General features: G+C 41.4%; 1 protein-coding gene across 1 annotated transcript; it reads right to left on the bottom strand.

The window, feature by feature from the left end:
• Positions 1-265: 265 nt before the first annotated feature.
• Positions 266-6902, bottom strand: vwc2l (von Willebrand factor C domain containing 2 like). Its single transcript, XM_087176748.1, has 3 exons — positions 6802-6902; positions 5361-5882; positions 266-409 (listed from the first exon to the last, which is right to left on the bottom strand). Exons 2-3 carry the CDS (start codon positions 5772-5774, stop codon positions 266-268), a joined length of 558 nt encoding a protein of 185 aa, XP_087032874.1. The 5' UTR covers positions 5775-5882; positions 6802-6902.
• Positions 6903-12968: the final 6066 nt, after the last annotated feature.

The following is a 12968-nucleotide window of genomic DNA, read 5'->3' as shown; positions in this document are numbered from 1 at the left end:
GTCTCATGGGAATTGAAGGAAGGTAAGTAAAAATAAAGTGTTATGGCTGCGTGTTTTTGCAGTTATATTCCTTGCAAGTTAATCAATTAACATTAGTTGCTTCTAAATGGGAACGATAGTCTGTTGGCTGAACTCTACTGTGTGTACCTTTTTATCAGTGAAAATGCTGGAGCCCTCCCCCCTTTCTCAACTCTGTATCCCTTCCCGAGGGCGGATCGCAGGAAGCACGGACGGGATTGTTCACATTTGAGTTCACATCCCAGCCCTAGCCTGACGATCTGGGATCTGAACTCACCCTATATCTCCTGGTTCTTGATTGTAGCTGCGCTGAGGCCAGAGGCACGCCGGCAGCCTTGCTGGGCGGGCTGGTCCCTTCCTCATCTGATGGGGAACCCTGTAGGTGAAACACCTACTAAGGTTGAGTGGCATGACTCTCTTGCAGGGTAACAAAACAAAATAATAAAAAATACACCCACTGGTAGTAAATCTGCACCTGCAAAATCTACATCAGTATTCAACACTATGTTCCTAAAAGTAAATACTTAATTGGTACTGGGAAATACTTGTATGACTTATTTATTTGTCAGGTTGCTGATGCATGAGTTATACCAGCATTAGATAACATGACAGTGACTGTACATCTGCTTACATGGGACTGAATGACTAACCTGTTGCATGATGTGTTTTTCAGCATAATAAAACTGGAAAATTAAACAAGTGTTAGTTGATGCCAGACTATGAATAGCTACACCAGCTCACCATTCAAACTTAGACACCGAGCATCCCAGAAGCCCTAAACTGACCACATCTGTTTTGGTATCTTTCGGAGACGCTGTGTCTCTGCACTTCGTCTCCATCATCTGCTACTGAATATAAATGCAAACGTCTGCACGGTGCAGCACGCAAGGAAATGCCAATGAGGCCCACACCAAAGGTTAACCTGTCGGCATCTCTAAACAGGGGTCTGTATCTCAGATACTGACGGCCTTTGATTTCCGCGAACACTGCAGGGTTCCGAAGCTTTCATGTCCTTGCTGAAAAGACTCTACCTCCACACTGGATGTGGACTAAGACATTAGAGTTACTTGTATGGTTTTAGATGGAGGGGGTGATAATCCTGCACCAAAGATTTCCTTTCTCCTTACTGCTGTCACCAAGACAATCGCCCCCCCGAAGAAGTGTTCTTCCCTCTCAACAGCCTCTAGTCAAGGTTAGCATGATGGTGAGTTGCAGTATTGATGGACTTTATCTCACATTAAACTGTGTGGCTTTTGGACACACAGCAGCTCTTACACAATCTCTGGGCTTGCATCCCAATGCAGGACGGAGTTTGATGCTGTCCGACACGCAAACACACCAATCAGTACATATTAAGTACATAGGTTTTAAACAGGCTGGTTTTCACCTCATTTTAATGCCGATGTTCCATCACGTGATGTAGAGCTGCAACTAAAAATTAATTTTCATTAGCAATCATTTGATTAGTATTTTTGAGCAATGAACTAATCAATGTCACATTTTTTTAAAAGCCCAAGGTAACTGACTGTTTTGTCCAATTAACAGTTCAAATCCCAAAGACATTCAATTTGTAATAATGCAAAACACACAATCTGACAGGTTAGAACCTGTAGTATTTGATGATTATGCTTGATTAATGACTGAAATGATTAATTGCATTTCTAAATTGTGGATTCAGGTTTATGTTGATTGACTAATCAGTTAATCAACCAATTATTTCAGCACAAGCATAATGGCCCCTAGAGGCATAAAAATGCTGTTAACACTAGAAAACCAGGATGTTATGACTCTCCCCTCATCTGGCTGAATGTACTAGAAGCAGATTATTGACAGTGAAAATGAACAGCAACCTAAAATGTTTTACATTAACTGATGGACAATTCCCAGTCATTGCCTTTTTACTATGTTGTGGTTCTTTTGGTTTTGTCTGATTCCTCAAAATTTGTATTCCCACAGATAAACTGTAACAGAATGTTTAATAATTATGCTTGTCTTACATCTTATTTGGCTTAACTCACTGTGTAGCCCCCTGCCTGCTTCAATTTGCTCCAGTGACATGACATGCTCATATTCCCAGGTGTGACATGTTCCAACGTGTCCCAGCAGAGGTTTCTTTGCCTCGCCTTGAAGTCATTGTGAATGCAAAATGAAACAAACATATGACAAATTACAAGATGTTTTGCAGGAGCCAGACAGTACAAATACAGTGTTTCCTTGTACTGATGACTAACTTAATCAGGGGGTGATTTTATGCAAAGCACAATTTACTTTGGGATCTCTTAAATTTGTGGGAGTCATTGGGGAATGGTTAATCCTAAAATTAAACTTATTCAAGTCAGTCAAAACTGCAATGAAATTTATATTAAAAATTAGTTTGTGATGACTGTTTGATTAGATTTCCAGTCAGATTTTAATGCAAATTATGTTTAACAAAATTTGTAAACAGGCATTTGCCTTTGACGGAGGCAGCCCTGGTTTATGTTCCTCTTTTACTATTAGTAGTAGTCAGCCTTTATGTTTTTTGTTAAATAATCATAATTAATATCTTTCCCTAACTTTAAAGCTGCACTAATCAATATTTGCTCATGAATAATGGGTGAAATAAGTAATTATAACTAACTATAGAAAATTCCCTTCAGGTAGACCCTCAGCTCCACAGAACATTTTAGCATCTTTCAACTGATTTAGTTTACAGTCTGCAACTCTACTGTTCTGGCTCACTGGCTCTCACGAACCTCATCTCTAGCTGCATCAGACGGCAGACGTGTGGTGAAAATGATCTTTTAAACCAACCACAAACTGCCTGTGCAGCACCAAACAGCAGACGTGACAAAGTCAGTGAATAGCTAGGGAACATAGCGGAGCATTTAGCTGCTAAAGAGTGGGATACAGTATTTCCCCAAGGCTTGGTAGAGACCAAAAACAGAGCTAAAAAGAGAGCGAATATATGAATGTTAATGTTGCTCTGTGTCTGCCAGATTTGTAAATAGGCAACAGCTTGCTAACGCATTTGTCCTAATGCCTTTATAAGGTGAGTCATTATCTTGGTCTCGAGTATACAACTTGTTCTGCTGCCTTCAATTGGGCAAAAAATATAAATATACAATAAAAAGCCATTTATACAGTTTAACGTAATAGTTTTAGTTCGTAGACCTTAACTTTAGCCTACAATAATGAGTTGCAATGCACATACGGTGTATTGTAGCCGTATCAAGTTGTCAAATATTGGCTTTTAATATTTTGCACATATGAACAAAATAAATGTAATGTCTCATACTCTTAGGAGATTTTTGAATCCAGTATTTTTTTTATTTTAGTGCTAAATAGTTGCGTCCAAATGTCCATGTATTAATAGCTCAGAAGAAGGCTTAGATGAAGTAACATGCTCAGACTCATCTGGGTTTTGCACAAATGTTAATAGCTTAACTAGCACCAAGTGAAGTAATTGTGAATAAATGATTGCATATCTGTTTCATTTGTTTGCTTTTTTTTCTATTTGGTTTTAAACAGTATTTTATGGTATCTCTATAACACTTAGTAATAATGCTGAATACTGCAACTGATCATGTTAATTAATCTTGTAGAAGCTTTTGAAAGGTTAGTTGCAAGTATTCATTTAGTTCTGGAGTGCTTATTACCACTTAAAAACAGTAGCTAACAATTTCTGCTTCACTCATTGAGGTGGTCTGCCAAAACTTAACAGGTATTCGCTCAGAACAGGTTTCATTTGAAGTTGGCAACACAACAATGAAACATGCTCCTGTTTTCTGATTTATCAACATTTACTAAACCTGGTGGCTGTTTGTCTATGAAAATTGTCTATCCACTGTTGTCGTCATATAACCAGTTTGCTGGCTTGTCTCTCCCAGCAAATATTGGGCTCACTAGATTTAGGTGCCCTTTATCTAACCTTATATACCTGACATATAATTGTTAAATCCAGGGCAGGATCATTTCAAATGAAAAACAAAGAGGCTCCAACCTAACTTTAGTCCTGAATACTCTTAATTCAAATCTCTCCAGTAGACCCAAAAAAGAATTAGGTTTTACATTGGAGTTTTAGTGCATTTGGGAGACAACTATAACGGATGTACCATTCAGTACATATTTGCACAGACGCAAACAAACGCTGTAATTAACCATAGAGCTATACCATTGTTTAGGCCGCATTGTGTCATATTATGTTTCAATCACTTACAGCCCCAATCCACTTGTGAGCAATTTGAATGGGGAGGTTTCCTCATGGGCAGCAACAGCTTAAACACAGATCGTAGTTGTCATGCTCATAGTGTCATTTTTAATCAGGCAGCACTGTCATGCTCCATAACAGCTGCTGAGACACTGCTCTGATGGGTAGAAAGTAGTGCTCCCTTTGCAGGAGACACAGAGATACACTGTATCTGCCAGCAATGACTCAGTGTCCACAAATCAAAGCATTAAAATACCGCTACAGCATCCCCCAGTTTAGTAATGCTGGGTGAATGCTCAGTTGACGGTGCAGGGAGTTGGAGGTGGGGGGGCACCACTCTGGGAGGCAGCCATCTTTGTGCCCTTGGCCAATAAACACATTTTCATGATGCTTTTACAGTATGCCAAGAACGGGTATAACACACTGAATATATATCACACAAACGGAAAGCCTCAGTGACCCAAACCCTAACACCTGCCCACCGCTGGTCAATGCTGCTGTTGTGCTGTATTTTGTCTTTTTTAAACAGCAAATAATTTTTAAACAGTACGTATCACAAAGATGAATGCTGTTAACACATTACAACAAAAAAAGCAGTGTGAGGGTTGATCTACTTCATTCTTCCTAGCCTTTTTTCGAATGAGACATAGTGCTACCGTCATGACATTAGACTTTGCATTGTGTTTGAATGTCTGTATCACTTGACATCAACATGCAAGTCTAGTTGGGAGTGTTCATGTGATTTTATATGAATAGCCCAGACAAATTGTCATGTAAGATGGTTGCTTTAGTGGCATCCAGACTTTAATGAGAATGATTCGTTGATTGTGACTGACTGAATCTACCTGGCAAAATCAAACCAACTCATCAGCATCAGTTGGGCTCTATCTGAGTTCAAATGCGTTCTTGGGAACTATTTTACCACTGTACCATAAAAAATCATAAATACTCTATGAGACAGTAAATAAAGTGCACATTGGAAATGTTGATGGCACTAATGGCATTTTATTAAATGCTAGAATCCTGCCATGACTTGGGTTTTTGAAAGCTGACGCACCTGAACCACTGATTCAATAAAGAAATGTAAGAAATAAAGCTGGTTATTTAGAAACACTGATCTATAATGGACCTTATCGTACAAGTCAAGTCTTACCTTGAATTCTTCCAGGATTTTGTATGTTTTCCCCCGGTACTCGCAAAAGTTTTTAACCTCCTTGCACTCGGGGCAGCATCCATTGTGTTCCACTTTGGTGCACTTGGGATGCAGTTTGGGGCACTCGGGCTGGTCGCACACAGGCCCGTCCTCCGTGCACACGCACGGACAGTTCGAGTGTCCCGGGTAGAAGCGCTCCCCCAGTTTGTAGACGAAGCCACTGTCGTCCACGCATCCTTTCCCCCGGTAGTCATCGAAGACGATGTTTTCACTGGCGGTCCGCTCCGCCTCGTCCGCGGCGTAATCCTCGGGGTTACCCACCGTGGCCGGAGACACGGCGCTCAGGGCCAGCAGGAGGACGAAGGCGGGCGACAGGAGAGGCCCCATCCTTCGCCGCAGCATCGATATCCTCATTCAACAAGATTGTGTGGATGTCATCCTTAGGCTCCCGGTATCCTCTCCGGATCCATCCTGCGCTTCATTATCATCATCATCATCATCATCATCACTTGAGGAAATGGGCTGCAGTGGAACAAATAAGAGATGATGTGATGGATGGTGACTGTGCTGCTGCTGTTTTGCACATCCTCAAAAACCATTAAGCCTCACCTTCCCAGCACTTTTCCTTTTTTTTTTGCTTAAGCCTATGTATATTTGATTTGCTGCAGCCAATTGTTTTTATAGGGATCATTCAAGTGTATTTCATTGTTTTTCTATCTGCAGAGACAAATGGGATTCCCTAGTGCGGCTTACTCAACAGGCTAATGTCATTACACTTGAAAGAAAATAGAAAACCTTTATTAACATAAGAAGCATGTAGTTTGTGTGTGTGTGTGTGTGTGTGTGTGCGCGCGCGCGCGCGTGTGTGTATGTGTGGTGCGCAAGGGTGCTCAGACAGCCTACAAATGATCCTCTTCGTGCAAAATCTCAGCAGTAGCTGAACATCCAACAATAGAGGAAAAGGTTAAAACATCCATTATCTGAAGTGGGTGGAGTGTCGGTTATTCTTCACACAATTCTTCTCCACATTCAGTAAAACCCAGCCTATTAGCTATCTTTGTACAATTTCAAACTCTGTGGGAGCGACTACAGACAACAGGTAGCTATTAGTCTGCATCACATTCCCAATGAGCCAGTCATTATACAAATCACCGCTTTAACATTGGATCTACAGTAACCTGTTCTTACTAAATCAGCTGTGTAACCTGCAAATGTCCCGAGTCATTATTAAATGCGCAACGGTTAAACCCAAAATACACAACCCCATTCGGAAGGGGAAAACACAGAGCAAAAAAAAATCCAGACAGTTAAGCAATATCTAGGTCTGGCTGGAGATAAATATTTTCTCTTAGCCTGGAACCAAAGTGCTGCGCGTCTTGACAGATCAATTGAAATGCCTGTGACAACAAGGATGTAAATTAAGCGACAGGGCAAAACTCACCGCGTTGAAATAAGCTTGATATCCACTTAGTGTGAAGCCAGAGAGCCCAACACATAGAGGGATGTAGTCGCTTAGCCTTTTGGAAACTTCACTTTATCCACAGGGTAAATTCACCAGGCTCCACGAGATACTATAATCCTCCCCCTCGGTCGTGATGATGGGCTTAAAACCAATTAAACACCAGCCTTTTGGAGATACGGTTCCCCCTTTTCCAGCGTAAAGAAAACCACATCCACGTAAAAGTAGGTCTGCTTCATGGTTATCCTCATCGGACTCACCTTTTTTGAGACAATATCACAGTTCACGTCCAGAGGCATGCGGTGCGGAGAGAGAAACAGAGAGCGAGAAGAAAAAAAAACAGCCAGGAAAGAAAAAAACCCTCTGTAGCTTTTTCCTGAGAATCCGGAGTCAATTCAATATTTCCCAACGATGCAGGTGAATGTTAGAAAGCAGCAGTCAGTCTTGTTGCACATATGTGTGTAGCCAGTACATCCAGCGGTTTGCAAGAAAAATAAAAAATAAAAAATCCCGATGGATAGAAGTTAGGAGTATAAAAAAAGAAGAAATAAACCATGAGGCGTTGAAGCAGGTCGTTACGTGATTTTCGGTTTTCGCCAGAGGTCGCATTCACAGTCAGTAGGCGAGACTGAGGAGGGAGCGCTCCGACTTTCAGCACCTTGGAGAGCGACTGTCTCCTGCGTCCTGCACTGAGCAGAGCAGAGCGCCCCCTCCCTGTCCCCCGACTTCCCCCCCGCTTCCCTCTCTCTCTCTCTCTCTCTCTCTCTTTCTCTCTCTCTCTGTCACTCACAGACGAAACAATGGACACATCTCACGAACCGAGGACAACTCCAACTGCATTTGTGGAACTGCTCCTGCAAGAGTTAAAGGCTAAAATAAAGTCAGACGACGAGATAAGTGGTTAGTAGTCAAGAGATTTCCGGGGGGGGTCTGGTAAATCGAAGAGGTGGGTTAGATCTGTCAGATGTGCCTGAGTGCCTTTTTGTGTTTATAAACGGGTGCACCCTGTGTGCACGTTTAGTTTCATCATCTGTCTGTCTGTCTGTGTGTCCGTGCGTGCGTGCGTGTGTTTGTGTGTGTGTCTGCGTGTCTGTGTGTGTGCCCGTGCGTGCCAGACTGTCTTCACATATGACCTGCAGCATGTTTCCCTGAGTCACTCATTATTTGCAGCACAGTTTACAGAAACCCATTTGTATTCTGTGGTGCAACGCAAAAAAAGGGAGTCTGACTTCTCAGCCCCTACAACAATAACAGAAAAAAATACAGTATGGTTTTGCAGAGCAGCATCCGTTTTGTTTTACAGATGGTAGCCCGTAGGGGCCACTGCCTGACCACATTCAGTCTGAGCACAGATGACTGAGTAGCACCCAAAAAGACCTTCACTTAATTAGTCACTCCCATGAGGGATCATACACATCTTATCAACGGCAACCTTATGGCCTGTTTTGTGCTCATGGCCTTGATCTGAGTGATTAAAACCTGCTATTTTATACCAGTTCTTTCACTTGAAACACCTGTCAACCCCCAGGGTGGCTCAGTCCTCACTTCCATAAAGTATTAGAAATGGTACATCTTCTGCAAATCTGCTGCATGCTTGACCCACTACGGAAGGTCAAATCCAACCAAAACGCACTTACATGTATTTACTCCTCCACTTTCCACCTGACTGAAAACTAGAAAATATTTACATGGCTGTCTGATTATAGAGTCACACAGAAAAATGTTCAGATCATTCTTGCAGTGCGAGTATGGTTACAGACATGAACTCTGCAAGAAATACCAACACACATATGTACAAATAAAGCAAAAAGAATGGAACTGAAACCTGCACCATCCCATGTTGATTTCCCTTCACTATCTTCACTAATTATTGAGGAGGAGATAGACTAAATGAGAAACTGTCAGATTACAGAAGGATTTTAAAGGTTTGAGACAGCTAAGATGTGAATTGTTCAAGAAGGGATGAAGCTTAACATCAAGAAGATGCCCTGAATACATCAAATGTTTATGTTCATTAATGCATGGGGGTATACTGCACTACTTCCCCTCTGAACATGATTCTGGGCTGCAAAAAGCAGCTATGGTAACATTTGTCAAGTAAATTCAACGTCAAGCTCAGGTTCGATGACATTCAGCCTCCATAACTTACACTCAGTCCCTGTCAGCTACACCCCACCAATTATGCTCCTAAACTCAGAGAATCTTAAGGCTATAAAATCTGATTCATATGTGTATGATCTGTACCATTAGACTAAATAATATAGCATCTCAGTACAGTGCTAAGTCGGGGGGTGGGGGGTGGTGGAGGTGTTTGAAATGCAGATGCTGGCAAAGCCGCAATCACAACAAAACCTGTGGCAATCAAACTCCTGGTAACATGCGCAAAGTGCATAATTACTGTGTCAGCTGAAACATTTAGCAGGGAAACACGAGGGCATGCTGAGGTTACACTGTTAACTTTTCTCCTTGACTAACTACAGAACTGAAATAGGCACTTTCTCATTACATTTTCATAGGGTATTTGCATTCCTCTTTATCTCCTCTAACATTGACTGTAGTTCTCGCAATACTTCAAATTTACATTTGACTTAATGCTTGGGCTGCATTCTCCCCATGTCACTCCAACAAGACTTGGTGTCTCGCTCCGACTTTGATTTCCCTTCAAATCATCGCTCCTCCACAAACACATGTATTTTGTTTCGGATTATAGGAAACTGTGGATAGAACTAAACAATCCCTTATGATTTCTAAATGTATGTCTTTCTCTAAAACTTTGTCCAAGCATGCAGCTTATCCAGGGTAAAAACATTCATTTCCCAGGATGCACTAGATTGTATCCTTAACTATGCACCACAAACTCTCCACACACATCCCTTCCCCCACTCTCTGTAGAGAAACATCTTGGCCGTTGACCTGGTTACAAAGAAAAGGAACACTTATGCTTTTTAAAGCCTCTACTCTTCCTCCCTCTTCTCACACCACCTCTGCAATGGAGCCAGAACAAGTATATCATTTATTAAATCTGACATTGCACTTGAGTAAATGTTGGATCTTAATGTGAGATGTGTTGTCTAAGACAGCCGGCCAGCTACTCCAGCACGCCATGGTCCATTAGGCCTTCACTCTGGCTCACAAAAACATGGGGTGGATGATACAAAACAACACCGGTACTGAGAAATGTACTAGAGCAACCACTTCTATTAACAGGCTACCCGTGTGTTACTGCTGGGTGGTGAAGTAGTCTTGTTGGTGGGACAGTACTCTCATATGACACTTTCCTGAGCCTGCTAACAGAGATGTTTCCATTTCAGTTGTATTTAATGTGAGGCAAACAATTCCCAGCCCACAGGACTAGCTTCCAATTCAATCAGCTAATGGAAAGGGAGCTCACTCAACCCCCCCACCACCACCACCCCCCACCTCCTCCTGCCTTCCACCACCTCCGTTTTCCTGCAGCAATACATTCACGACAGCAGAGTCTGCACCAAATGTTATAATGGTTTAGCCATTAGGGCTGCATTTATAGCCTGCTAGCAGGTCTTTGGCATTATGTTTGGTCACAGCCATTCACGCTAACTTATTAAACTGAATGCCAGAGAGGGAGAAAGCCGAGTGAGCCGAAGCTGGTGAGAGGAGAAAGAGGAGAAAGAGAAGAAAGAGCTTGTAGGAGGAGAGGGCGGCTCTCAGGTGAATCAAGACTTCTGTGAAGGCGAGGCATGCATTTTTCCTCTTCCATGGAAATAGGGGTTATGCTTAATAAAAGCTTTGTGCTAATGTCTTTGGGAGGGAATTTCACATTTAACAACGAAGCACTTGCTAAGTATTCTGGTCGTGCCTTTAAATTAACACTAGTAGTACAATTTTACTGTGACAAATTTAATCCTTGGCTTGAGCTCCTGCAATCCCCTGCTGATTTGACTCTGTAACAATGTGAATTCATGTCTCTCTGACTGATCCACTCACAACTTAAAAAAAAAAGTTTTGCAGATTCTGCTTTGAGTCAATAAAATGATCTTATCACAATTGATGTATCAGCACTTAAATCATTTTGATTTTACAAAGACTTCCAATATTCTACACGTGGTAAATAAAGTGTGGGATCAATATACAGAAACATCAGACATTTGTAAAGGTACTCAGAGAGTGAAATGAGTGCCTTAGGATTATTTTATTTCTTGATCCCCAAGTTTCTAATATGTCAAGCTAAATTTGGGAGGAAATATATATGAAATGATGCATGAAACATTAGAATATTTCCATTTTTTAAGAATGTTTTGCTCATGTACACATATATAGATACAGATATAAAGTGTAATATTGTCTGACAGTGTTGAATAAGATGACTTTAACCACTTCAAAGCTACATACGGGAAAACAAAGGGGCAAACTGTGTGTTAAATGGTTAAGGAAAGTATGAAATGGTTAAGGAAGTATATTAGCTTGAAACTGGAAGCTTTTTGCAGCCTGTGTGCTATGGGGATTGTATGCACAAGTGTTTCAATTCAAGCCTGCCTTCAAGAGAGTGCATCTCATAGGCCCCACACTGTTTCACCCCATCCACTCTCCCCTGTGGTCCTATAAACCACATCCTGTATTACATGGCACACTGATTCAGACATTCAAATAGCCCTTCTAAACCAAAGGGAAAGAGATTCATTGGCTCTGGGATGAGTCAGCTTGGTGGCGATGGTGAATAGGGGCAGAAATCCGTGCACTGGTCTCAGTTTGCTGGTGGATCGTGGGTTTCCCTGCGATACTTATTATCCCAGCTGTGTGTAACGGTGCCCCTGTGGGTGCTGGCATTTTCCACTGAGTTAGAATAAGAGCTCTCTTCTCCTCCCATAGGGGACCTGTAGAGACTCTCTGATTCGCTTTCTCCAAAGGCTGACGATGCTTCAGCAGCTCCGGGGAGGAACTGAGCTCTGAGACTGTGTCGCTGTGGTTGGTTGCCTCTTAATGACTCTGCTGCTTTAGACATGCAAATAGAGCTGAAGTGGAGAGGGGGCCTGGAGGGACAATTTGGCATATGAATCAAATGCAATATACTGGATATTACTGTGTAATATGTGATTAAGTTGTATGAATAAATGAGTGAATGAAAGAATGAACTGAATACCCAACAATACCATGAGTAATATGATAATGAGAGATTTTTGGCTGCCAATAAAAAAGTTCTCACCACCTTAAACTTATCTACATTTTTTCATAGTACAAAATTAATTAGTCCAAAATTTGTGAATTTCCATTCCAATCAACTGAAAACTGACCCTTGTAGAATTAAAGATTTAAAATAATAGTTTGACATTTTGGGACATTAGCTTTTCTGGTGAAAGTTAAGAGTGTATGGAAAATGAAAGAGAAGAGAAGAGAAATCGAGAAGTCCTGTGTTCTTGCCTTGAAGTAAAAAAAAACGCATTCAAATTCCCACAAACAAATTTTCCCACAATCCCTAGGCTCAAGAGAAAAAGTTGGGTGGCTCAAAAAGGGGTGACAGGACAGAGAGGACTGAATGCTGTCAAAGGGTTTATTATTATAATAGCAGAAATTATAACCAGAAAGCTGAAAAAACGTTTTTATGGATGAAACCAAGTTACCCATGCACGCAAATAATTTTTGTTTATCTTTATTAAAATCACAAAGGTTTCAGTTTGTAATAGCAAGTGTTATTGTGGATGTCTTAGAACATGGACAGTAAAAAGAAATGCAGAAGGAGATCGCACTGAGTTCCACAGCTTCATGGACAGAGTCTAAACCAGACATGATGTCATGACTGTGACTCTTTGTTAGTTCTTTCAAAAGTTACACAGACTCACTTTAATACAAGATAAACAGGAAGGAAAAGCATACTAAATAGCGTCTTGGTAATGCTGGCTACTAAAGGTAACATTTGACATCATGATGCAGCCAAGAAGTCAGTCTCTGAGGTCCATGAATATCCAGCCAAACATACTGGCAATCGGTGCGGTAGTTGTTTTCATTGTTTTGATGATCTGGAACAAATTGTTGGACGACCATCTGATATCACTCTCCTTTGGGTATAAATGACCGACTTTGTACTCATGCATTCAGAATTCAATGTGGTTGGTGTCAGTTGCTTGTTGTGCAAATGATACCGGATTAAAAAGTCTCACTTGTGTCCTTGTTCTCTC

The sequence above is a fragment of the Seriola lalandi genome, unplaced genomic scaffold (genome assembly GCF_002814215.2).
Source record: "Seriola lalandi dorsalis isolate HSWRI2012SDOR001 ecotype SW California unplaced genomic scaffold, Sedor1 jcf7180002054568, whole genome shotgun sequence".
Classification (NCBI taxonomy): domain Eukaryota; kingdom Metazoa; phylum Chordata; class Actinopteri; order Carangiformes; family Carangidae; genus Seriola; species Seriola lalandi.
This window is presented reverse-complemented; position numbering and strand designations above follow the sequence as displayed.

Bases quoted from the DNA above. Each gene is read 5' to 3' on its own strand.
- vwc2l (XM_087176748.1), bottom strand. From the start codon at position 5,774: ATGAGGATATCGATGCTGCGGCGAAGGATGGGGCCTCTCCTGTCGCCC. The intron at 410-5,360 runs GTAAGACTTGAC...CAACCTTAGTAG, and splicing joins AAATCCTGGAAGAATTCAAG to GTGTTTCACCTACAGGGTTC.